The sequence below is a fragment of the Micromys minutus genome (assembly GCF_963924665.1).
Source record: "Micromys minutus genome assembly, chromosome: 25".
NCBI classification, from domain to species: domain Eukaryota; kingdom Metazoa; phylum Chordata; class Mammalia; order Rodentia; family Muridae; genus Micromys; species Micromys minutus.
Genome location: NC_137960.1, coordinates 38,143,253 through 38,170,847, shown reverse-complemented (window position 1 = coordinate 38,170,847; position 27,595 = coordinate 38,143,253). Strand labels below are relative to the sequence as shown.

At 47.6% G+C, this 27,595-nt stretch overlaps 1 protein-coding gene across 1 annotated transcript in view; it reads left to right on the top strand.

Moving 5' to 3' along the window:
* The window catches only part of SCML4 (Scm polycomb group protein like 4), a gene marked incomplete at both ends in the record, with an annotated part of 89,658 nt that extends 63,787 nt beyond the window's left edge, over window positions 1-25,871 (top strand). The window contains 4 exon segments of the mRNA XM_080938297.1: window positions 3,226-3,420; window positions 15,370-15,660; window positions 24,238-24,383; window positions 25,746-25,871. Of these exon segments, the coding sequence (XP_080794423.1) occupies window positions 3,226-3,420; window positions 15,370-15,660; window positions 24,238-24,383; window positions 25,746-25,871 (758 nt within the window).
* Between the last annotated feature and the right edge of the window lie 1,724 nt (window positions 25,872-27,595).

The following is a 27,595-nucleotide window of genomic DNA, read 5'->3' as shown; positions in this document are numbered from 1 at the left end:
ACACAGAGAGTTCTAAGACACCTGTGCTACAGAGTGAGACATTGACTCAAAAACGAAAGGAAAGAGATAAAAAGAGGAGGGGAGGGGGAAGGGAAGCAAATGGAGTTGGGGGAAGAACCTTGGCCAGGTCTAAGAGCATGTGTCTGGCTCAGGGGATATCTAAGGGCTTCAGCAGATAGGACAGGACTTGTGAACAAGGGAGGGGAGGAGAAGCTAGTCCAGGAGTTCCTTCTGAAATTCCTCCTTGGGCTGGAGAGATGGCTCAGCAGTTAAGAGCAGTGACTGCTTTTCCAGAGTTCCTGAGTTCAATTCCCAGCAACCACATGGTGGCTCACAACCATCTGTAATGGGATCAGATGCCCTCTTCTGGTGTGTCTGAAGACAGTGACAGTGTACTCATATACGTGAAATAAGTCTTTAAAAAATGAAAAAAAGAAAAGAAATTCCTCCTGGAGTTCCTTCTCTGCTGCACCTCTGCCTTCCACTTGAACCACCTTCTTACCCTGTCCTCTTTCCTTGCTGCATAGCAGAGCTCAAGACAGATCAGGGGCTGAGGAAGGGTCTCTTGTCTCTGTGTTCACTCTCCATTCCCCAACCCTGAGCTGGAAGAACTGGTCCTGAGCCTAGCTTTCCTGCTCTTTCCTCTCTGTGGCCTCAGGGCCTTGGCACTGGAGAGATGTAAGACCAGAATGGGCATCTTTTGGAGTTCCAGGTGTCAGAGGTAGTTCCCAGAAAGCTGGAGTGGACCATTGTTCCTGATGTCTTAGAGAATGTTCTAGCATTGATCCAATGCTTCTTGCCTCTACCCTGAGGCCATGGAATGTGGGGTGGCTTCTCATGTTATAGTTGAAAATGGATGTTCAACAAAGCTACAGGACAGCATCAATCCCAGAGAGGGGAGGCGGGATTCAGGAGAAATAGGTGACCACTCTGCACTTAGAAGCTGATCTTCAGGGTACTGCTCCCGGAACACTCTACAACACAGCACCCAGAATCTGGCTGTATGGGTACTGGCAGAATCACTGAGGAATCTAAAGGCTAGAAGAGGGTGCATGCATCCTGATACTCTTAAGAATTGAAGGGAGCAACACCATAGAACCCCACCATCCTTCCCAAACACCCAGGATGCTCTGCCTTAGCTGCAACTTCCAAGAGGGAGAATTTATGAACTCAGTAGTTCTATAACCTCTTAGAAGAAATGGGATTTCCACCATGTGTGCAATCCCATGAATATTCATAGAACACGTGATCCAAGTCCCCCCAACCCCCCCTCCGAGTGAGACCCTTCTACCTTGCAGCAAGTTTCTATATCACTAAGCCTTTTAAAGACTGTCTATACTGAGAGGGGACCTGTGATGTTCTGGGAAAGCAGGATGACAGACAGGCTGTGTCATCTGTGGCTGGCCCCTGGATTAGAGCCATATGGGGTTTGAAATAAAAGGGGAGCACCACATGGAAGCCACATGAACTGAAAAACCCAGCCTAGGGCTCTCCCCAGCCTCTGTCCTGTCCTCACGGGCTGGTCAGGGGGCCTGTGAGAAAATGAATGCCAAAGGCCTTGCTAAAGTGAACTGTTCTCCATGTAAGAGTGGACTCTCCTGCCGTCTGGTTTTAATAAAAACTAGCCGTGGGAGCCCCTGCCATCTGCTAGCCTGTGGGGAATACGAGTCAGGAGGCTGCCTGCTTGCAGTTGCTGTGCGCGGGTCCTCTCTGAGGTGTCTTTGTCCCTCACACTGGAGCTGGAGTGCATCTCTGAGGGGACTGTGAGACGAGACAGGACGAGCTTTTCTCAGAGCTTCGGGAAAGAGTACCACTTTCTGTCAGCCTAGATGTGGAGAGGTGGGTTAAAGACTTGGTGCTAGCCTTTGCTACTGTGTGGGTTTTACTCCCTAACCCTAGAGAGGAGAGAGACAAGGAGAGAGGGAAGAGAGGAATTAAGAAAAATCTCTGAATCTAATTTCTTCCCTTTTGTTTCCTCTTTGACCATGGGTACTCACAGACTCCCTAAATGACCACCAACCACCAACCCTGCCTCTCATAGCCGTTGAATTTATGTACCCTCTGAAAAGTTCTCAGAATTCCAAACGTCACGCAATCACAGAAACTATCTGCAGTTTTATCCCCACATCCCTGCACCCTGGATTAAAATGTAAGCACGTTCTTATATTTCCACACTTTCAAAAGAACCCAAAACTCCAGAATTCTCACAAATGTCATTCTAGACCTTTTTAAAGACCTCTCTTCAGGACTCCTTGTGACACCCCCCCCCCCACCCTAGGTCCTCTGGTAACATATGCAGAGCTGGAGACTTCAAGTATCTGTTTCTGTCTCCTCCTTCAGACATGGATAAAGAAAGACCCAGCATTGCTAAATCCGCTCTCCACTCTTGGGTATGGGATTCCTAGGTAGAAATATCAACAGGTAAGTAATTCCAACAGTGGAGCACACATGCACACCTCTAACTCTCTGCCCACTTGCAAAGTTCATGCAGAAGCAGTGAAGCTCCTCCCACTCTGATGGAGTCTCTCTGCAGCACTTATTAATAAAAAGAGGCTGGACGGTTGGAGAATGGCTCATTCTAAGACTGAACAGGGATAAACCTGGAACAATCAGAAGGTGTTAAATGGAAGGGACACAGGAGACAACCCCAGCAGAGCTCTCGGAAAATAAAAGCTGGGACCATCTGAGGAACAAAAGAAGTCACATAGTGTTTGACAACCCAGGACAAAGAGTGTGTGTCCGGGGATCACAGTGAGCATGGGCAGACTTAGCGACTGGGCCCAGGGACCAGAATATGGAGGCCAGGCTGAAAGGATGCGGAGCTCATTGGCTCCACCAAGCATGGAAGCTTCACACCCCAGAAGAACCTGTGGGTACGCCATGGCTCCTGCCTGCTGTGCAGAGAAGTCTCCGTAGTCTTTCTCCCCTGTCCCCGGTCCTGTGACTCCTGCCATGAGGACAAATATCAGACAAAAGCAAATGGAGGAGCAACAGGCCTCGCGCCACCTGGGCAGAACTAGCCCAAGCTGCCATGGTCGTGAAAAGCAAGGGAAGGCTGACTCGTTGTCCCAGACCAAGGAGACAGGGGATATGACAACTAAGGCAGCCTGCAGTTAGCGAGACTTCCCGTATAACTCAGTGTGTCCTGCTTACAAATGCAAGAGAGCGGACTGGCCTTGCCGCCTGCTAGTGTCCAGCTCTAAGCTGCTCTTTCTGGTTTTCCAGTCTCGGCTTCCTTTGACGGTGAGCAGCACCTGAGGAGCCTGCCTGTGGTGAACACTCTGGGCTATGTCCTCCGCTTCCTGACCAAACTGTGCCGCAGCCTCCTGTGTGACAACCTCTTCAGCCACCTGCCTTTTCCTGGGAGCATCGGTGCCTCTGAGAACGCCCAGGAGAAAGAGGATGGGAGGGCTGAGTCAGGTAAGACAGAGGTGTTTTGTCCTGCTGCAGTTGCCGTCTCTCAAGGTGGGCAGGTGAGAGAGCTGCTGGGCAGTCCTAGAGAGGCCCAGGCCTGTCTCTCTGGGCTGCTGGGAGGACTCCCAACTGACTGGAACTTTGGAGTCTAGACTATTTCCATCCTATGCTGCAGAGCAATGCAGTATCTCCAGCTCTTGAAAAATGAGAGTCTATCTTTGTGGCATGTGTGCGTACTGTAAGACCACATCACATCTTCTCCACCCTGGGGTGGGAATGATTTTCTTCCCCCTACTGTAAGGAAACTCTGGGTAATTGTTCATCATTGCAAAGTTGTTGAAGGACTCTGAAATTGTTGAACTAAGCAAGCAATACCAAAGAATCTCAGCTGAGGGGCTGTGATCAGCTTACAAGAACGACTGAAGGGAGAAAGTGTTGGGTTTGGCTCATGGTTCCAGGGTGGAGTTCATCATGGTGGGGAAGTGAAGAGGTTACAGCAGAAGTCAGGGATCAGAGAGCAGCAGACCCTGTTAAGGCTCTGCTACCCTTCACGTTGTACTGACCTCGAACTTCCTCCCAGAGAATGCTGCCACCTACAGCTGAGACGGGCCTTCTCCCATCAACGAATGTAAGACTATTGGGGTCTGACCCCTCCCCACCCCCAGCATAGCTGTAGCGTTTTGTTCCAGGCTGGCCAACACATTTCATAGTGTTGCTGTAACATGCCTGCCAGTCACTGACAGAAAAACAACTTGACTCAGAACAAGGTCATGCTGACCGCCTATCGCGTTCTGTTCTGTTCTGTTCCGTTCTGTTCTGTATGTCCTGTGGTTTGTTACAGTTAAGGAATCCTACAAAGCTTTACATAGAGTTAAAGGTCAATATGAACTGTTAGGCTTGAGCCAGAGATGACCACTGGGCAGAACCTCCTGAGCCTGTGTATGAGCTCACTGTGGGTTTTGTTTGGTTTTTGGTTTTTTGTTTTGTTTTTCTTTCTTTCTTTCTTCCTTTCTTCCTTTCTTTCTTTCTTTTTTTTTTTTTTTTTTTTTTTTTTTTTTTTTGTGGCTGACACTGAAGAATGCTACTAATAAGCCAAAAGGTCATGACTATAATTCACCTGCTCTCAATGTTTTCAAATCCCCCTGTTCAGCACCCATCCACCACCCCGTTACTTTACTCAGGACCAATTAGCTTAAAGCTTCGCTGAGAATTACTTTTGTCTTGAGAATTTACCTCTCCTTGCCTTTTAAGCTTTTGAACCTGTTTGTGAACCTGAAAACAATCGGGTACCACAATTAGGCTCTTGACTCTTTTTGTGGTCCTGCTCTGGTAAGTATTAGGGTGTGCATTCAATAGACCATCCGTGTCTGACTGAGAGGGACGCTCATGTGGTTTGTGGAGTGACTCCTAGAACACAACAAAGAGCCACATACCTCTCTGCATTTCTTCATGTCTCTGTGTGAGCTACAGAAGATCTTCTCCATTCTCTGGACCTGTACTTCCTACATTAGACAAGAAATCGGAGATGCAGATAGAGTATCCTTTCTGTTGCCTCCTAACCAGAGTGTACCGAGAAATACATTGAGTTAACTTTCTACAAGGTCTTGGCATGAGACTAGCAGAGATATAAGGTTTCATTTTCCAAACCCTTGTTGCATTGATCAGAGAGACTCACGGGACTTGACCAGGAGCACACAATTCATGTTTCCCACTGGACGTCTGTCCTCTGGAACCAAAGGACAGTTTCTAAAGTCACTTGCCCACAGTGGTGAAGGTGGGCGTGACCAGGAGCACACAATTCATGTTTCCCACTGCTCTGGACGTCTGTCCTCTGGAACCAGCTCTTCCCCAACCATGGATGACATTTAGGACAAATCTTGGGATGTTTCCAGTTCCTTTCATGTCACAAAACATTCTTATTCAACAACTAAAGTGTTCAGATTGGTGTGATATCTAACTCAGTTTTCCTACTATGTTGCTAGTTTCCAAAGTCACTTGCCCACAATGGTGAAAGTGGGCGTGGCTGGCTTCTTTCATCGACCCTGGGCCCCTCCCACTCCTAGCAAATCCTGGTTGATTTCAGATCACTTCATAGCAGCTTAGGGGATGAGGAAGGAACAGAGGCCACTGGTTTTAACTTGAGAGATTCTGCTATGTACAGGGTGACATTGTGTTCTCTGTTTCTGGTAAGCATTTGAAGCAGATTGTCATCTGTCACTCATGAGCTCCTTGGCAGAGACAAACATTTGCTGCTTTTTTCTAGATAGTTGTGTACATTGCCTTTGGAGATCAACTCTAGTCTTTGTCTCTTTCTCTCTCTTTCTTTGGTTCCGGGGCATCATAGCCTTGACTTGAACATGCAGGTAAATATTAAGTTATCAAGTGCCCTCATCTTAGGATTTTTGAGGTAAGGTCTAGAACTGGTGGTCCTCCTGACTCCTGTGTGGTGAGATTTCAGGAGAGTGCCATGCTGGCCCCTATCCTGTGGCACAGACCTGTTCCTTGAGAAACACAGTCTTTGCCCCAACCATCTCATCACACTAGCAATCATTTCCTAGATTAAACCTGGGTTCACTCCCTGCCCCCTTCTGTGTGGGAGTAGGAAGCAATATTTATTCATGAACAAGATTAACCGAGGGGCTGATGAGAACCCTCCAGAGCACAGGGTCTGCCACTCATCTAAAGGATCCATGATTGGGGACATATTTGTCCCCCATAGCCACCACGAACAAGTTGCTGGCAGAGCCCAGGTCTTTGAGAGTTGGCTCCTGGGCATCCAGGGAACCTGAAGTTGGTCTTTCGCAGGACCACAGTGACATGTTCTTGTCCTGCCACTTGGTGCAGATGGACATAAGGATTCGGCCACTGTGAGCTGTGCCTAATGGCTCTGGGGCTTCCCAAAGGCTGTCAGAAGCCTGCCAGCTCCAACACCAGACAGCAAATGACACTAATGCTTTTTTACATGAAAGCTACCTAGGCAAGCCGGTAGAGCATCTTCTTAGTAGTAATTGATGGGAGAGGGACTACCCCTGGGCTGCTGGTCCTGGCTTCTATAAGAAAGCAAGTTGAGCAAGCCATGAGGAGTAAGCCAGTAAGCAGTATTCCTCCATGGCCTCTGCATCAGCTCCTGCCTTCAGGTTCCTGCCTTAATCTGGGTTTCTTCAATGATGGACCATAATGTGGAGGTGTAAAGCCAAATAAACACCTTATTCCCCAACTTGGTTTCTTTTCTTTTTTTTTTTTTTCCAAGACAGGATTTCTCTGAGTAGTTCTGGTTGTCCTGGAACTCACTCTGTAGACCACACTGGCCTTGAGCTCAAAGATCCACCTGCCTGCCTTCCAAACTCCTTTTGCTCAGGATATTTCATTGCAGCAATAGAAAGTCTAACTAAGCCAGGGGGTGTATGTGTGTGCATGGGGGTGCACATATGTGCACATTTATGAAGGTCAACCCTACACACAGAGAGTCTTTCTCAGCTCCTCGCCACCTTTTGTAAACTTTCTATTGATTCCCCGTGAACTACACCACATGTGCTCCAATGCTACCCGTCTCCCAGCCCCTCCACATCTGCTCAACCCCAGCTACCTCCCCCATCCTAAAAGATAACAAAAATTAAAAACAAAACAAAATCTGTCGTGAGAGCTAGAATGTGTCCCGTGGCACACCCTTTTGCCCACACTTCTTTACTTGCAAATGTTCATTGGCATGGTCTGGCTACTGCTACATTATCACTACTGGGGCCTCAAATAGCCTGACGTTGCCCTGTTGTCATGGAGACCCTGCAGCTTTGGATCTGCAGGACCAGCCCCTTCACACCCTCCAGCAGTTCATAGATGGGTGGATGTTGGCATAGGCCAGCTCAAAGCCCTGGATCTGGGCCTGTGTGGTAGCTGAGTTGGTCAGCCTGCCAGCTCTCCCATGCCCACACCACTAGGGTGAGCTCTCTAGCACTGTCCCAGGCAAGCTCACCCGGTGCCACAGCTGACAAGGGGCAGGGCCAGCTCTCCTGCCCTTGATGCCAGCTCATCCAAGTGCTACAGGTAAGGGGCAGGCGCTCTCCTGCCTGCCACAGGCAGCAAGGGTCAAATGGGAAAGGGCATTTCTCCCTCAACCACAACAAGGGCAGACAAGAGGCAGGGTCGGCTCTCACACTCTCCACCCTGGGGCAGCTCACCTCCAGCCCCCCAGACTCCCACCTCTCCAACCAGGCGAGTCTCAGTGTGTCTTCTGCCTTCCCTCACCTCCAAGGGAGGGCCTCTCCTCTCTACCTTTTTATTAAAAGATTTGTTTTCTGTTTAATTATATGCATATGTGTGTGAGTTCAGGGCCCCTAGGAGTTCAGAGAGGGCATCAGATTTCCTGGAATTGGTCACAGGGCTTGTGAACGGCTTGATATGGGTGCAAAGAACATAACTGGCTCTTTGGAAAATCAGCTGCACTTGGCTGCTGAGGTATTCTCTAGCAGAGTCACCTTATTTTCTCAGAGACAAGTGTGAAAGAGAGTGTGTGTGTTTGTGTGTAAGTGTCTATGTGTGAGTGTGGGTGTTTGTAAGTGTGTGTTTGTGTGAGACAGTGTGTGTTAGTGTGCATATTTGTGTACGAGTGTGTGTCTGTGTGTGAGAGAGAGTATTGCACATGCGTGTGTGTTTATGTGTGTGAATGAGTATGTGTGTGCACTCGTGTGTATTTGTGTAAGTGTGTGTGAGAGTGAGTGTGTTTGTGTGCATAAGTATGTGTGCATGTGTTTGTGTGTAAATGTGTGTGTGTGTAACTGTATGTGTGAGCATGTTTATGTGTGTGTGTCTGTGTGTGTGTGTGATGTGTGTGTCTCTATGTGTTGAGAGTTGTGAGTGTGAATATAGGAGCTCTAGGATTCTGACTCGTTCTCACACTTGTTCAGCAAAGCACTTTTCTCACTAAATCCAACTCTCCAGCCCCCAAATTTATAAAAGGGCAACAAACCCACTGCCCCGCCCCCCACAGCCCCCACCTCCTCCCACATCCCCCCCTCCGCCCCCCACTGCCTCCTCTGCTCACTTGAGTTTCCCACAAGCTCTGGGATAGATATTTGGCAGAACTGTCAAGATCCCAGGGAAGGTGGTCACGGAGCCCGCGGTCCTCTGGAGGCCCAAAGGGAATTCTTTATTCTAAACAGCTGACTTCAGTCAGAACCGTCTTTGGTCCAAGTTTCCAGGGGAGGAAAATCAACCCATAGCTTAGAACAAATCTCAGACAAACCAGAAACATACTGGAGAAAGAAAGAGATGCAGGTGTCCGGCATTTCCTCTCGTTAGCGACGGGAAAATGTAAATGCACTTCACTAAAATGGACCAGAGAGGAGCCAGGGTTGGTCCTCGGGCTGGGTGATGGAGCTGGGAGCAAGCTAAAGGAAGAAAAATCTATACTGGCTAGAGACTAAGTTAATGGAAAATGTAATTGAGCGAATGAAATGCTCCACCCATAGGTGGTGTGGCCGGGTGCCCTTTGAACCACGAAGGCAAGGCTTGGGCCACTGAGGCCCTAAGGGAAAATGAGAATTGCTTATCTGTATGAACAAGGGCGGGACTGAGCCTGGGAACAGAAAAGCTGCGACCAGAGCCTCCTCAAAAGCTGCAGAGGAAGGGTGTCTATTTGTGACCTCTGAGTCCCTTAGAGGACGCGGGGTCCCACAGCATCTGGCACGTGTTCGGAGCTGCAACCCCCAGGAGTGTGGGCTAAGCTGTCAGGAGCAAGGACTCCGCACCCAGGTAGGATGCGTGGCACTTGTGTCTGGGGGAGATCAGAGAAAGCCCCCAACCCAGCCCTTCCAGCCTCTAGCTTCTCCACAGAGATCTGCTGTTTCTCCCGGGCTAGGCCTCCCTGGTAAGTACTTCACAGCGCTTGGAAGCTGTGTCTGGCAGGCCTCAGTCCAGTTTTTTCTTCTCTGGGCTCTGAGACTGAAGTGCCGCCAGCTCTTGGTGTAGCCAGACCGAGCTGTTCTCGCTGTACCCTTTGAACCCCGCCCAAGAACTAGGCAGAGCTGCACAGGACCGGACAGTCCCCGAGAAAGGTGGGCCGTGACTTTCAGCCTGGGGCAAGGGAGCGTTAATGACTCTACCAAGGGCTCATTCTGTACATCTGCTCCCTCAACTGGGAAGTTCTGACCGATGTGGAAGAAATAAGATGAGAAAGCAAGCCAGCGAGCGAGAGCTTGACGCGTGATGTGGCATATGTGCATGGTGTGGTACACTGCGGAGTGGAAATGGTGGACTCGCCTGTTAGCTTGGAGTCTAGGCATCACTGGGTAAAGAGATACTGTGTGAGGGGGCTTTTGCAGGTGGTTAACTTGCTGCAGCTCAAGCCTTCGATCCACTGACTAAAACCAATGGTCCAAGCTCTCTTGGCTGTTTGCAGCCGAGTCTGTCCCTTCGGCACAGAGGGCTAAGGCTTGCTCGGCTTGTCTGTGTTTGGCACACAGGTCTCCCTTGCTTAGGGACTCTCTTCCTCTGTCTCTTGGGTTTCTCCTCCTCCCCTTTTCTTCTACGGCGTCCCTCTTTGGCGTTCTCCAGGACTCTTGGGTGAGTGACCTGCCCACAGGGATCCTGAAAGAACCCCACATTCCTACTGTAACCCCAGACCAGGGGCAGGCCATGCATGGGCTTTTATACCCAGCAGCTGAGGAAACCATGGGCCCCAAACAGATCCACAGTGGTGAAAAAGTTCCCGAGACACCCAAATCCCAAAGCTCCCTGCCATTTGTATGCATGCGCTGCGCATGCGCTTGCCTCTAAGCCTGAGCAAGCTCTTACCCGGTGCACAGAAAGCAGGGTATTGTTCTCTCTGAAGGAGACACAGAACGATTTACAAGTGGTTTCTCTGGGCTCTGGCCTGGACACACACGAGGGACTCACCCAGGCTGGATTCTCTCGCTGGGGACAGACAGCTTATTTCAGATGAGTAGGGACTTTGTGAGGATCCAGGAGAGAAGAGACACGGGCCATGTTTCCTGCCAGGCCTGAGGTTTTCCAGGTCTGTGTGGAAGGAAGATGAAGTCTCTGTGGAGACTTGTTCTGGATGATTTCAGGCCCGCTGGCCCCATCTGCTGTTCACAGTATGGTCTGCCACAAAACTGAAAGTAATTCTTCCTGCTGGTAAAATGGTCTTCCTTTGTATGTTACGGTGCCGTTAGGTTCCTAGGAGTTCTGCACACCAGCAACACATCTACCTGTCTGTTTAATGACTTCATGGTTCTTAATAGAATAAAGAGTATCCACTATGTAAGCAGCAGTCATCTTCTAAAACAAGAAGATGTAAGAGGGAAATTTCAATCAATAGATTGTAGCACAGTGGCTTTGCTTTGGGGGAGACTGTAAGATTCCTTGGTGACGTTTTTACTCTCTTTCCTTTTTATTTATGTACATGAGTGTGGCTTTACGCATGTGGGTGCAGTACCAACAGCAGCCAGAAGAAAGCGTAAGATTTCCCCCTGGAGTTAATATTGTAGACGGTTGTGCAAGGGCTCCATTCTAAACCCATCCAGTGTGGGTGCTGGGAACTGAACTCGGGTCTCCTGCAAGAGCAGTACAGACTCTGAAACCACTGAGCCATCTCTCTGGGCTCCTGGGAATGGTTTATCCATAACGCCATAAGAGGGCTCCATTGCTACAGAAGGTAAAGATTGACTGTAGCTCAGCGTGTTTCCCATGCTAGCATACCGCCTTCCCAGTTTTCACAATGTCTGAATAATACCTATAGAACTGTTGACTCGAGATGTCCCTTTCAACTGACTCACTCCTTTCTAGCAAGACTTTCATCAAGGATATAATTTGCTACTTATAATTTATGGATATATATTAAAATAAATGACGAATAAAAATTAACAGCCCCGTGTGGTCACTTTACCTGTAATCTCAACACTTATCAGAATGGCTGTAAGTTCAGTGCCAACCTGGGCTACATTGTTAGCTCCAGGCTCCTGGGCTACTGAGTGAGATTCTGTCTTAAGTATGCCACCAACAAAAGACATTTACTTGTCCTCCCCGACACTGTATGTTTAAGTCCTAGCCCTAGGTCCTGTGAATGGGTCCTTATTTAAAAATGGGGTCTTTGCTGAACTCATTTCCTAGTGGCTGATAAGATTCCATTGGATTGGGGACTGTCTCAAAGAAGAAGGAGACAGGTACATAAACACTCCTGCACAAGTTTTGTATAGACAAGTGTTTTATTTCCTTTGTCCCCACCCCCAGGAGTACAGTTTCTGAGTCATGTGGCGATTCTACCTTATGCGTCTGTTTTCTGAAGTGGCTGAGCCATCAGCAGTATGAGAGCCCTGATTTCTCTGCAGCACTCGTGAGCATCTGTTGGGGGAGCTGTCTTTTCACGGCTGAGTTGTTCGATGCAGTCTGGATTCAGGTTCCTGGATTCAGGTTCCTTATTAGAAGAGTATTCTCTCCTGACTTGTGGCTTTGGTTTTGTTTGTTTATTTGTTTTTTGATAATGTTTTAAAGAGAACAAGTCTTAAATTTTGCTGAAGTCCAGAATTTTGTTGTGGCTTTTGTGGTGAGGACATCAAATCTACTTGTTGATTTACTTATTTGTTTATTTGTTTATTTATTTAGCAAGGTTCTCACTGTGCAATGCTGGCTGGCCTAGAACCTATAGTAACCCACCTGCCTGTGTCTCCTGAGGTCCAGGATTAGAGGCATGTGCCACGTGGGTCGTGCCAAATCTTAAGAACACTTTTCCAAATCCAGATTGCATTGTTTCTTATGTGGTTGGTTTTCTAAGCCCCATCTGTTGAAAGACTTCTTTCCTTCCTCACTAAAGGGTCTTAGCTGACAGACCACTGCATGTAGATACATGGCTTTCTCTCCAGGCTCATCCGTCCCACTCTCCATCCTTCGCAGAACTGTGCTGTGATCACTATTCATTGGTTGTTGTTATGCTTGATGTTGTGACCTGTAACGTCTCTACTTTTTATTGTTATTTTTATTCCTCTGGTCTTCTATAATTCCATGAGTTTTAGAACCATCTTGTTAATTACAATAAAAAAAAAAAAAACTAGCCTAGATTCTAGCAGGGATTGTGCTGATTTTGTTGAACAATTTTAGTGTGTTGCCACCTCAATGATTACACAAAAAAACCCTATAAAATGGCATTTTTACTATTCATTTGTGTCTTCTTTTAATGGTGTTGCATATTTTCCCGAATATAAATTGAGATTTTCTTCTGGTCAACTTGTTTTTAGGTGCTTCCCTGGTTTTAGTCTTACTGTATGGTGTATTACATAATCGTATTGTATTTCTTGATTTCATCTTGGGTTGTTTGGTGTAAGTTTAGAGAGCTACAGTGGAAATGTTCCTGTGTGGATTTCACAACTAACAGTCTAGCTGAGAGTTTATTGGTTTCCGTCATTTAAGACTTTCTATGTACAGGGGTAATTTTGCTTCCTTTTCCAATCTGAAAGACTGCCCTGGCCTTTTCTTATCAATTTGCCAAGGCTGAGACCTCCCCCACACATGTGGCCGCAGTGGTGCTGGTCCTGGGAAGCAGCATCCAGTCTTTCCCCATAAACTGTGATGTCACAGGATCCTTCGTTGAAGAGGTCCCCTTCTGCTTAGGCTTTATTGATTGATCTATGTCGTGAAGTTATAAGGTTTTGTCACATGCTCTTCTGAATCTATTGATATGGACATGTAGTCTTCAGGCCAGGTATTCTATCAATATGGTATAGTAACTTATTTTGGGATGTTAAATCACCTCTCGATTGGTTGGGTTAACTCTTCCTGAATCATATCAGGTTCAATCTCATCACTGGGCACATTTCTGCCTCTGTATGAACAGGAGACCATTACCTCTAATTCTCCCCTTCCTCACGGTGTCTATCTGGATTTGGTATCAAAGTGATACTGGCTCCACAGAATAAGTTAGAAAGCATTCTCTCCTCATATTTTATTTTTTTTGAAAGAATTTGTGAAAATCTTCCAAATTTTTTCTGTGTATTTTTTTCTTAAAGTTTTTGGTAGAGTTTGTCTACAAATCATTTATGTCTTGTCTTTCTTTTCTTTCTTTCCTTTTTTTTAAAAAAAGATTTTATTTATTTATTTATTATATATAAGTACACTGTAGTTGTCTTCAGACACATCAGAAGAGGGCATCAGCTCTTACTACAGATGGTTGTGAGGCACCATGTTGTTGCTGGGATTTGAACTCAGGACCTCTGGAAGAGCAGTCAGTGCTCTTAACCACTGAGCCATGTCTCCAGCCCCATGTCTTGTCTTTCTTTGTGGATATTTTTTAAGTTGCCATTCAATCTCTTGTTGCAGGTCTATACTACACAGACTGTCATTGAGTCATGCCCATTTCATTCAAAGTACCTAATTTACAGTCATTTGTAGCATACTGTAGAATTATTTATTCTAGCTAGCCCATATAAGAAACACAAAGTTCTGGTATTTTATTGACAAGCTGTAAACCTAGATTTGTGCACGTGTGGATCTCTTCTAACTTACATCCCAGCCATATGTCCCTTGTTCTTGATGTTTCTCCTGGCCACTTGTTCATGGTCCCCCTTTACTCAAACCTCAAGTCCTGCTTTTCTCTACCTACTGCCTAATTGAAGGCTCTGCAACTGTAAATAAGGGGGCAGGGTTTACATACCATCTCTCAGTGTAGTGAACATCTCTTTGTTGGCATCCTGACCAGTAGTCAGCATTTGAATGCATGCTTTAATTTTCCTTATTTCTGTAAGGCAGAGAGAAGTATCGTTTGATTTGTGAATCTGGTGATCTGAATTGACTATATTTTTGTCAAGACATTTAAAGATTTGTCAACTTTGTTAGTGTGGCCAGAACCAACTTTTGTTATCTTTTCTTTTTTTTTTCTAGTGTTTTTCTATTGAATTAACTTCTGCTTAAATATTTATATGTTTGCTGTAAATTTAATTTGCTCAGTTTTTAATGTCTTGAGGTGAGTGGTTATTGACATGAAAATTTTCATCTTTTACAGTATAAAGTTTTTTTATATATACGTATTATTTGCCTGTGTCTTTGTTCTATGCACCACATGCATGCCCAGTGCCTGCAGAGGTCAGAGAGGGTGTTAGATCCCTTGGAACTGGAGCTACAGACAGGTGTGAGCTAACATATGTGTGCTAGGAATTGAACCGAGATTCACTGAAGAGCAGCTGGTGCTCTTAACTGCTGGACCATCTCTCCAGCCCTAAAATAGAAATTGTTACCTCTAAGTGTCTGCCTTAGTTTTACATCTTAGTGGCTTTGTTTCCAGGCAGTCTCCATGAAGTCCTCAAGAGTGGGACTTGCCACTTACCCTAATAATATCGAACCTTCTCTTTTCAGTGCCCCCTGCAGGGGAACTGAGACATGGTGACAGTGTTGGGGTCTAGCCATCCTAAATATGTTTCTTCATTACCAATCCTGAAACGCCTTTTTTATATAAAGTGATTGTGTTTCTTTTGGGATATCAGAATCTGTTCTGATGATGGTACTTAGTATTCAATTATTGGTGGTTTTGAATGGGTGGGGAGGGAAGCAAGAAGAATATCCTCTTTATTTTTATCTCTATGATGTATTTGAACCTTCACACACACACACACACACACACACACACACACACACACACACACACACATTTGGTCACATATACTGCTCACATACAGAATTCTGGGTTGGTTGGTTGAGTTTGGTTTGGCTTAATTTATTTTCAAGTGATTAGGGACCAAGATAGCCACTGGGCTTTCTAAACATGGAAGACCCTACCCTTTGGTTTCTCCCTGGTGAGGCAGGATCCCAATTTGCTACCGGTGCTGTTCAGAACTATCCGGAGTGTTCACCCCCTCTCTTTGCCCGTGCTTACTGGTAACAGTGACCATGTCAGAGCAGGGTTTGTCAAGACAGAGGCTTGGGGAGCTCCCCGGACTTTTCTCATGTCTGTTCTCTGCATCCCTTATTTTTTAGCCAAGGTAGTCACTGCTGAAGAGTGTCTGGTAAACGCAGTGGGCATGAACCGCTACGCCGCGGATACCTCCTCCACTGCCTTTATCCACAGGGGCTCTGTGACACACTCTGCCTCACTGTACTACAAGAGGCTGAACTCTGGAGACAGTCACCTTTTGGGAGGCCCCAACACTACCACCAGTGGTTCTCGTACCAACCCTGTGCCCTCTGGAAGTTCATCAACACCTGGACTGAGGCTCCCAGCCTCCAGCCCCAAGAGGAATGGAACAGCCATTGAAGGAAACAGATGTGGTAATGTAATGCACACCCTGGTCTCCTGGTGCCTTAGCGGCCTCTGTGTTTGCCCAGGGGAGAGGTTGTAGTGATTTGAATGCAACACCTCTGGGAAACTCAAACTTTCCCCAAACCCCTTGAGTTTTTATTATCTTATAGGCAGCCAATCTCAACTTCTGATCATCAATAAAGAAGAGGACACATTAAGTTAGGATTAACCAGCAGACTCCAAAATGTCCACTGGCTCAAATGCCAAAGATAAATTAGTTCAAGAGTCCAAAGTGTGTGTTCCACCTCAACTTAGGGACCCTTGCTCTGTCTCTCATGTGTCTCTGCTGTGCCTGTCTGTCTTTATGCCACACATCTAGTGGACAGAAGTAGGGATGGCACTATGGTGCTCAGGAAGAGATGGGCATGAGTATTGATGACAATCCATTGGCAAGGTTGGATCATTTGGTTCCACTTAACGAGGAAAGAGCCCAGCTCTGTGCCCAGAAGAAAACAGCAGCTGACTTGGGAGGAAGATTGTCTTTTGCAGGGTGGATGATTCCTTCATCCATGACTCGAGTTCCTTGGAGACAGCAGAAAAGACACGAAGTGCTTCCATCGCTGGTTAGGTCCACTTGTCTCCCTCACAAGGGAAACACAATACACAAAAGTGTTCAGAGGGACATAGGATTCTAGGAATAGTGCGGAAGCCATTCTGATAAATGCTTTACAAAAGGCGTGTCTAATCTGCAGCTAGTGCACCATCTGTCACCCAGAGTGGCATGAAGTTAGTAGAACACATGTCATATGTCATCATATCGCCATGTCAAAGGGTCAGACGCCCCTGCTTTACGATGTCACTGGCAAGCTTTTCATTGACAGATTAGCAGCCATAGAACTGATAATGTTGTGGATGCCGCACCTGGAATTCTGGATTAGCTGGGTTTTCAGGTCCTGGTTTCTCTGTGATTCTCTCCTTCCCTGAGAAACTGAAATTGTAGAACCAGCAACCTCTTCCTCATAGAATCTTGGGGAAGGTTAAGTGAGTTTATATGTATATTTAGTAGGAAACCTATGGCATAGTGAGAGGTTAATAAATGCTAATACCATAGATTCCAGGAATACATCCCTTAGCAGAACATAACTTATCTCTTCCCCAGGTGTAGATCTTTTCCAGTGGCTGCCACAGACCACTCTTGTGAGCTGTGTAGTATAATCCAACACCCTTCACACACATCCCTCAAACAGCTTCACCCATCCCAGTAGGGTCTCCACTTGCCAAGGGTGGAAAGATCAGCAGAGACCTGCCCCCCTGAAGGATACATGGCTCCAAAAAATCCACAACTGCAACCATTCATTCTTTATAGCTGCAGGAACCCTTTGGTGTAAGTATTTCATTGACAGTGTCTCTGTAGGGTGCTAAAAGGAAAAAATGCAGATACATATACCTGAGCAAGACGCTCAGACAGAGAGGGTCCCTAGGTTATGAGAGACCGTCTCACTTCTGCTACACATCTTTTTTCTAGCATTTAGTCACATGGCCACAAACTGCAAGGAAAACTAGAAAATGTGGCTTTAATTCCAAGTGGAAATCAGGACCCTGTTATAAAGAAATGGGACAGAGATGTTCTGATGGTCTGAGCAACCTTCCCTTGTTAGGAATGTTTGTATTCTCCACCCACCAGCCCCACCCCAGCGCTTCATTCCCTAAGTATTACTCTGTCCTGCTATGCTAGGGGGACCATGGCTTCAATTTTGTGAGAGTCTCATTTACGTTGGCATCCCTGACAGTCAAGCAAAAAGGACTTGTGTTAGTTAGACTGTCATTTTAGCGAGCATCAACGATGGACCACTTTCTACTGTTACTGTTTATCATAAGTTATAATATCTTGCTTAAAAGACGTGTTACCATATACATTTCTAGATGGTAGTGGGTCAAGAGGCCTGTCAGTGGTCAAAGGAAACTGACTTGGCTGACTCCAAAGTTTGGTCTGTCCAAACCACTCCAGGATCTCTGGTCTGTGCTTGCAGGGTTTCTTGTCCTCCTTTCTAACGGGACAGTGACAGAGAAGAGAGTGCGTGGAGAGTGATTCTCTTTAGTGTGTTTGACCCAATTCATAAATCCTGGAAGAAACCTACAGATGGATTTTCTCCCTATGTACTGATCACAATGGTTTAAAACCACAGCGTCTGGAGAGCTACACCAGGCTGCAGGCAGGAGAGGAGGGGGTGAGGGTGTGCAGTGTTCTCAGCTGCCTCAGGTGTGAATCCTTACTCCACCTTCCTGTTGTCCTGACAACAGGAGCCGGTGCCCAGGCTGCCTGCTCTCTGGGCTGCAGCATAGGATGTGGTTCCCTGGGGTTTGCTGATGTTCAGGTGAATTTTTGGGAGCATCTGTTTCTCATCTGAGATACACTCAGCCAGAGCTATAAAAGGCTGCGAAAAGGTTTCTAAGAGCAGAGCATCCTGCACGTGCTATAGAGTTCCCAACCACAGGCATCTCCAAGATGCAAAAGCGAAGTAAATCTGACATTGTTGTCACAGCTCAAAAGCCTCCTGTGGGCTGAGGTTGGCTTCGTGGGCTGCAGTATCAGTAAGGGGACAATTCTGCTAGAGAAAACAAGAGGATTGGGGACTCATGAGGGCTGGGATCTGCAGAGGCAAGAAGGGCTTCCTCATTATGGAGAGAAGGGGGAGGGGGCTGGGATGATGTAGGAAATCACAGCGAATGGTTTTGGGGTCCATGTCAGGCAGCTGGAGCTTTGGTTATAGAGACTGTAAACCACACATTTCTGAGCAAGGGAATGAGCCACCGGTGGTGAGATTTAGGGAGCTAAAACTACAGGATATGTATTGGACATCATAGAAAAAGAATAGCACCTAGCTTTGGAATAACTCCGACCTTTACAACCTGATCCTGATTGATCCTTGATGCCTCAAATGGCAGATGATTTTACTAGTAGACAACTAAGAGACCGGTAGCGTTCTGGTCCGAAGAAGTCCAGTGGCCACCTAGGCAGGGGCTCTTCCTAGACAGCGGTGTTTCTCAGGTCTGAGGATGGTGCTGTGAACAGAACAGAAGGATCCCATTCCTGAAAGACCTCAGCACGTTATTGTGATTACGGTTGGATGTGGAAACACATGGCCAGCGTGACAGTGTTGAAGGGGTGGGGCTGAGGGACAGTGTGAAAGGGAGGGGCTGAGGGACAGTGTGGGAGGGGGAGGGGCTGAGGGACAGTGTAGGAAGGGAGGGGCTGAGGGACAGTGTTGGATGGAGGGGCTGAGGGACAGTGTAGGATGGAGAGGCTGAGGGACAGTGTAGGATGGAGGGGCTGAGGGACAGTGTTGGAGGGAGGGGCTGAGGGACAGTGTAGGAGGGAGAGGCTGAGGGACAATGTAGGATGGAGGGGCTGAGAGACAGTGTAGGAGGGAGAGGCTGAGGGACAGTGTAGGATGGAGGGGCTGAGGGACAGTGTTGGAGGGGAGGGGCTGAGGGACAGTGTAGGAGGGAGAGGCTGAGGGACAGTGTAGGAGGGAGGGGCTGAGGGACAATGTAGGATGGAGGGGCTGAGGGACAGTGTAGGAGGGAGGGGCTGAGGGACAGTGTAGGAGGGGAGGGGCTGAGGGACAGTGTTGGAGGGAGGGGCTGAAGGGCAGTGTAGGAAGGGAAGGGCTGCAGAACCACCTCATCTTGGGTGTCAGGAAAGGCTCCCATGTGACAGTCCTACTAAAATAAGACTTGACACTTGAGCTTTTAGAAGGACGGGTGTCTGAGGCTCCTGGTGGAGATCACATTGCTTCATGGGAGGTGGGTGGGGCTGACAGTTTCAGTTTCTGGCTGAGAAGGAATGCTGCCCAATCTGGCCTGCTGGTCCCTAGGGACATCTTCTGTCCTCTTGGTAGGTCAGCTTATCTTGAAGAATTAATAAAACAAAACAAACAGACGAGAAAAATTCTGATTAAAATCTATGAAGGATCAGGGTTTTTCTTGTCTAGTCTCTGTCGCCTTGCAGTATTTTAAAAGCTGGAACTGAAAAAAAAAGTAAAACAACACGTTTTCAAACCACCTGATTTCTGCCTAGATTGTGGGCTAGCCTGGGTACCTCACACTCTACATAGCCTTGGACACACACCTGAGGCCTTCAGAAGTATCACTTACTGTCAGCAGCCTGCTGTGCACTGGGTCTCGTGGCACCTGAGGTTGTGGGGAACACAGAAGCACACAGACACACACACAGACAGACACACACACACACAGACACACACACAAACACACACACACAGACACACACGGAAACACACACACAGACACACACACACAGATACACACACACACAGACACACAGACACACACACAGACACACTCACACACAGATACACACACACACAGACACACACACACACACAGATACACACACACACAGATACACACACACACAGACACACAGACACACACACAGATACACACACACACAGACACACACACAGACACACACACACACAGACACACACACAGACACACACAGACACACACACACAGACACACACAGACACACACACACACATACACACACACACACACACACACACACACACACACGCTGCACGCTGGAGAAGTGCAGAGCCCTGCACAGCTGTGGGACGTAGGGATTTCTGGTTCCTGGCTCATTCTGGCTCACCCTCCCCTGCTCCACTCTCCCACTCTATTAGCTAAAGTTTCTCCTGAATTATGAATGAGCAAAAGGCAATTATGTGTGTGCTCGTGGGGATGCGTGAGACAGAAAGAGATCTGCAGATGTGGTACAAGCATCGGGCTTCAGAAGGTACCGGCGGGATTGCCTTTCCGCACCGAGTCTGTCGGTGGTCTAGTTTTCTGCTAAAGGTGAATTCAGCTTTAGGAGCAACACAATTTAATTATGTATCCATTCACCACCGGGTCTCACTTTTCACGGCTTTACAGCACACGCACAGGGAGCGGCATGGCCAAGAATAGCTTTCCCAGTGCTAGAGACGGCCGTGGACTGCGAATGCTTTGCACGCCCTGTCTGCACAGGAGCAACATTTGTTCAATCCATCCAATCCTGTTACCTGTCATATCTGCCTTCAGCCCCTTCCTCTGTCCAACTGAACCGATCTGTCTTCCTGACACATCCCCCAGAGCAGGAAGGCAGTGGTGTGTTGATTTTTTTTTCTTTTTTCCTGTGAGCACAGACCTTCACCAGCTTTGCAAGCCCAGTGCCGAATGTTCCGTTTTCCCTTCTCCGGAGTGAGTTTATGTGAGTTATGTGGGTGAGGAGCAACTGCAGAGGTGTGACTTAACCTACCTGCTGCCCTGCCTTGTGTGACCGAAAGGCCCCTCAGAAACACCCCTGAGGCAGCCTGAAAAAGGAAAAATACCCATAGCTGGTACCAAGTACCAATCGTGGAGAGCATTTGCCCCAGTGTCTCAAGAGTCTCTTATTACAGCCATCACTAGAGACACTCTCCTCCAAGACGACCAGAAGCCCTCTGTTCCGCTGTAGACAGCGGCTGCTGTTTCTGACCTCCCTCAAAGGACAGCAGGACCCTGGGCAGGATCTTATCGGTGGGCCGGACTTCCCCTCCTTCCTGCCAAGTATAGGAAATTAGATGTGACCTCTGCTCTCATCACTGAAGAATCATTCCTGGACTAAAGACTTCCTGCCTTTGTAGCCCGGACATCTATTACCACCCTGATTAACAGCCATGCTCCCGTGGGCGGGCCCTGAAGACAGATGTGATTTCTGTGCTTCTTCAGCCCCACGCTGGGTGCAGATGTGTTTAAATGGAGTAAAAAATCACCTTTCGCTAGCGGGCATCAATGTTTCAAAGGCTCTAGGGAGCATTTTCTCAGCGAGATGCCTGGTGCTGCACCACCTCATGGGATCGTTCCATGTCCATCAAGGAAAAGTCAGGGGAAAACAAAAAAAAACTCAAACAAGATCTAGTTCTCAACCAGGACCAAATTCAGAGATGAATCTTGCTCTCAGCACAAGAGCACTGTGAGCTTCTCAAGTCTATCAAATGTGGGAAGGAGAGCACAGAAGAAAACTGTTTTGTCTTAAGACTTAGGGAAGGTTGACAGGCTTCTTAGCTCCTGGGATTACCCTGTAGGGCAGTTGGTTTTTGCTCAGAATCTTGGTCTTTTTTCTAGCCTGGCAAGGATCACTCACACAAAACTAGCCTCTTCCTACGAAGCACATCTCACAGTCGCCAAATCCGTGCATCAAGTATATTTATTCTCTGCTCAGCTGTGGAGGGGTCAATATAATATATGACCCTTGTAGAGCCGGGACTTGGGCTGCATTGTTCACCAAACACGTCTCCTAAGACTAAGCCAGGGAAGGGACTTGCTACATGATTGTGAAACGAACATAAGAGGGTTCTTGGGGAGTTCGAATCTAAAGCACAGAAACATGTGCAAGTGATTGTACTGCACAGAAGGCTGTGGGAAGCACTGTAGGAGAAGGGTAAGTGGAGGTCACATGGAGGGGCAGGTGGTAGCAAGAAGGATGGCCGAGATGTTCACAGAAGGGTCTCATGGCCCCTGGGCTGGCATACACTGTGTTCATGTTCTCTCAAAATAGAAATCACAGGTGTGCCCTTCATTCCTGGATTGGAGTTCATTCCACATACAGTCAAGCTGACAAGTGAGAATAGCCATCACAAGCAGTATGCCCAGATGGATGTACAGGGAGCCTCTTTTACTCTGTAGAGTGCCTGTGGTAGGTTGACCAGAAGGCCCAGTGCTTGCCCACTTCAGTTCCTATAGCAGCCTCTCGGGCTAGAGAATGTTACCATGATCTAAGATGTGTTGCAGTCAAATGACAAGCAGGAGAAGCTCTGGGATTTGTCTCTAGGACAAATTCAGCTCAAAGTCCTTTTCTTCCATCTAAGAAGGATAGGTATGGAACAATACAGCTGTTGAGGTACAGGCAAGGGGGACTCAGAGGGACCTTGGGTGTCAGAAATATAGAGACAGGGACAGCCAGAGGCAGTGGCAGTCATATGCTAAATAAAAAAGAGCCGAAGCAAGAAGATCCACAGGGAAATCATCGCAGGGTACATTTCTTTTCCCATTTTTATGAACAAATACTTGGCAACAAGCAACTAAAGGGGGAAGGGACCCATATCAGCCTTCAGTTTGGGGGTGACTGCCCCTCATGACAAGGCAGTTATGGAAGCAGAAGTCGCCTGAGTTTGGGCAGTGGAGCTCAATCAGTGCGAGGTGTGCCAGAAAGCAGTGTACTTACCTGGTTGTCTTGGTTACGGATTCTTTGAGTGAGAAAACACCATGACCACAAACAGCACAGGAAGGAAAGGGCTAAATTCATCTCACAGTGTGCATTCCACCATGGAAGAACTCAAGGCAGGATCCTGGAGGCAGGGACTGGTCCAGAGGCCATGGAGAACTGCTGATGTACCGCATGGCTTGCTCTGCTTGCTCGATTTCTTCCTTCCTTTCTTCTTGCCTGGTTTCCTTCCATTTTATTTCCTTTCTTCCTTTCTTTCTTTTTCTTTCCTTCCTTCCCTCTTTCTTCTTTTCTTCTTTCATCCTTCCTTCTTTCTTCTTTCTCTCGTTCTTTTCCTATTTATTCTCTCACATGATACATCCTGAGAGCAGTTTCCCTCCCTCCTCTCCTCCCAGGCCCTCTTCTCTCCAGATCCAGTGTTCCTCTGTTTCCCTTCAGAAAAGTGCAGGCCTCCCAGGGACACCCACTGAACAAGGCATGACAAGTTAATTAAGACTAGGCACATATTGGGGCTAGAAGAGGCAGCCCGGTAGGCAGAAAGGGGTCCCCAAAACAGGCACAGAGTCAGAGACAGCCTTGACTCCCACAAAAACACCAAGCAACCATAAGACATATGCAGAGAGCCTAGCCCAGACCCATACAGGCTTCCTAATTGTTGCTTCAGTCTCTGTGAGCCCCTATGAGCTCTGCTTAGTTGGTTCCGTGAGCTGTGTTCTTGTTCCTTGGCCCCTCTGGCTCCTACAATACTTCCTTCCCTTCTTCTGAGGAATTCCCTGAGTTCCGCTAGTGTTTCAGCCTGCGTTCTTTGAGCACCCATGACCACCAGCCCATGGATTGCAGTGCCCACAGTACTGCAGGAGGTATAAAGGTTAGATCAGCTATTGTGTGATGTCTAAAAGTGAAGACCCACCTCTGTTCTGACACACTGCCATCTCCAGAGGACACAGGAAAGGCCCTTTGTTGCTTGGTCCCATAGGCTACAGAGGCCCATTTTGCTTCCCGTTCAGCTCACCAGCCCCAGGTACCAATAGCTGTCTATGGCAGACCCTGGGCCACAAACACAGAACTGAGTAGAAAGTCTGGGGAATGTTAGCTAGGATTTTGAACCAGAGTTTCAGTTTGTCAAAGAGGAGAGCTCTCCCAAGCCTTCCTTTGAGCACAGCACAGCCCTTTGCTCCTCAGTGACCAGCCAATCACAGCTACCTGTCATAGAGACACTGGTCCTACCATGCACTTCAGAGCACTAAGGACTCCTCTGGGCAAGCCAGGGGTGCGTAAACCCAGTAGGCAGCACCACTGGCTCATGGTCCCCCTCTCTTCTGCTCACCCCCTCCAGCCTCGAGCCCCTCTCCAGAGGTGCAGGATTCCAGGCGACCAAGCAGCAGAAACCCTTCTACCTGGACAGTGGAGGACGTGGTCCGGTTTGTGAAAGATGCTGACCCTCAGGCTCTGGGGCCTCATGTGGAGCTCTTCAGAAAGCATGTATGAAATAATGGGTCTGAAGGGAGGGCCAGGGGAGGAGATGCATGGAAGGAGAGAGGAGTTCAGGATCCTCCACACTAAGCTGGAGCAGTGTCCTTAAGTGAGCCAGAGATGAGAGAGGCAGAGGCAGCCATAGGCCTATCAGAGCAGAGCAACCACCAGATGTCGTGTTTTTAAGGGATATGCTTTTCTTATGTTCTCTCTTGGACCTTGCCTGCTTTTCTGCCATTCCACCCACCCCTACATCCATCCATCCATCCATCCATTCATCTATCCATCAATCATTCATTCATTCATCTGTTCACTCATCCACCCATTCATCATCCATTCACCCTCCTGTCTGTCCATCCATCCACACATCCAACCATCCATCTATCCATCCACCTGTTCATTGATCATCCATCTGTCCATCCATCCACCCACCCACCACCCTGTGCATTCAACAGTCATCTATAGCACCCCTGCAATATGCCAGGCAAACTGGGGTCCAGTGTTCTTACTTCTTGGACCAGTGATTTTCAGCTTCCTAATGCTGCAACCACTTAGTAACCTCCAACCATAAGATTATTTTTGTTGCTACTTTATAAATTTATAATTTTGCTACTGTTATAAATCATAATGTAAATATCTGTGTTTTCTGGTGGTGATCCCTGAGAGAGGATCATTCGACCCCACAAAGGGGTCTCGACCCACAATTTGAGAACTATTGGTTTAGAGGGTTAAATGAGAAGATACACATAAACATGTTACACGAGGCTTCGCTCATACACACAGCCGTCATATAAATGTTATAATCATTTAGGCAATTCTGAAACATACAAAGATGGTATGTGGGGCGGAAGGTAAGAATTACTATGTTATTAATTCTGGATTGGCAGTGTATCACATTGCTACAAATCCTGTAGACAGTGGACACTGCCTATCTGTATTCCTGTGGGTCTGGAGCCTAACTGGCTCTCAGTGGGCTAAGACCCAGGTGTTGGCAGGGACACAGTCTTGTCTAGGAGCAATCTGCTTGCCTACCTTTTCCAGCTTCATGACCCATTTTAGAGCCAGGAGCATCGATCCTGGTCCTCCTCAGGCTGACCTGTCTGTGGCTGTCTCTTTAATTGGATGACACTTCCATGAGACAGTAGGGATGTAGATGAAGCTTTGTCTGCTCCAATCAGAAGAGGGCAGGGATCCTAAAGGTAGCAGATGAGTTCCGGGAGGGGCTCGGAAGAGGAGGGCATCATAGTTGTTTGCTTTAGTTGTTCCCAAGAGCTCTCTGGTCCACTCACCTGCTCTTAAAGTGCCCGGTGAGCATGCCTGGACCTTAGCCACCGTTTGTGTGCTTTGACTGTCCTTTGGCCTTCCCACCAGGAAATCGATGGCAATGCTTTGCTGTTGCTGAGGAGTGACATGGTGATGAAGTACCTGGGACTGAAGCTGGGACCCGCCCTGAAACTCTGCCATCACATTGACAAGCTGAAGCAAGCTAAGTTCTAACGTTCTTAAGAGTTGGAAACAAAACCCAAGATCCCAAGGTTACTTCTGCCAGACCAGCAGCCGGCCAACATCAGGAGTAGACTGTCTCTCTCAAACGTCACAGCCGCAGAGACTGTGTCCTTTTAGACAATGTGTGCATCCTTGCCTTTTCGAACATTCCAAGTGGCCCCTTTCAGAGACTCAAATAAGTGCTAGCCTTGTCAGAAAAGTCACAAAAATTGCCTATTACATTTAATGTTCCTGACATGTTGGTCACTCCTTACGATGCTATCTGTGCCATGACAGAGTGGATAACTGAACGCTGTCACCCAAGGAGAGCCCTTGGGGGGAGGGTGCAAAGTCACGAGAAGGACCCTGTTCCTGCAGGGGCCAAGGGGATGCCCCCAGTGGCGGTGACAACCTCTCCCTGTTCTGGGATCTTCAGCATGGACGTCACTGGACTCGACTCTCACAGCTGTATTCTGAGGACTGCCTCGCCTTGCACATCTGGAAAACTTGAATTTTTGTTGCTGTTTTTGTTGTTGTTGTTTGTTTGTTTTTGTTTTTCTCTCTCTCTCAAAGAGAAAGGGGAATGGATGTTTTTCCAGCCCTAGCTACTGAAGTCCTTCATTGCTCCACCAGAGGGCAGACTGCTAATGAGGTTTCAGGATGCACAGACTGCATAGCTGGGGTAGACTTTTATAAGCAAGACCGAGCCTGCATAGGGACAGGGGATGGATTCCACACTCAGCACCCCAGACTGCCACTTAGGAAGAAATCGTGCTCTGTCGGGGTCCAGCTCATTTCCATTGCGGACTGACTGAGTCATACAAATTCGGAAGCAACCATCTGTCTAAACAAAGACCTGGTGTCCCTTCCCTCCCAGAGTCTCACTGAGGCTGTGATATGATGTGATGCTGAAGAACCTTGGTGACAGTTAGCTAGGGGTATTTCTTGACAGAAAGGGGGTGGGGTGGGAACTGTCTCAGCAAAGTTTGAGATGGGATGTGCTGATTTCTAGTTACATGACTGTATTCTGTAGCTGTGTCTGTGGCTAATTTTTCTGGTCTTCAACAAATGCACAGACATATTTTTATTGGGCTTAATTCAATTTGCAAATAGGTTTCTACTCCTCACTGTGAAATAATGGGAAAAAATTGATTTTCTACCCTTTGCAGCTGTGTCCATGGTGGGGGGATGGAACAGGGGTTTCCTAGGCAGAAGGGTGACCTCTTTCCTTTTTTCTCCTTTGTTTATTCTCAATAAATAGAGAACTCCCGGACATATCCTCTTCCTTACAGGCACATCTGGGGAAGGTGAGGGTCAAGGCTAACCTAGGGTCTCTCATGACAACAGTATGAATTTTAAAAAGGTATCTTCTCTCGGGTTGCAGTGTGAGCAAGGTCTCAGCTGGCAAGTGTAGCCAGATGTCCCGGTCCATAAGAAGACAGATGGAGTCTCTCGGGTGGGTCTGCCTATTGTACCAGTCAGTTTGGATTTAGGTGAAGAACACGGGGCATATTCCACACCGTGATATAAGGGCCCACTTTGGTGTTCTCTGTTTGTGGGAGTGTGAGATGACCCTGTAAGATCTCTGTTACTTACACACCGGTGGTTGGACTTAAGTACGACAGAGAAAAAGGAAAATGCCCCAAAGCTTCCCACTGACTGGAACTTGATCAGGTTGCGGATGAGCCAGATGTCTGTTATTTTTAGCACGAGGCAGAAATGACCTTGAATTAGAC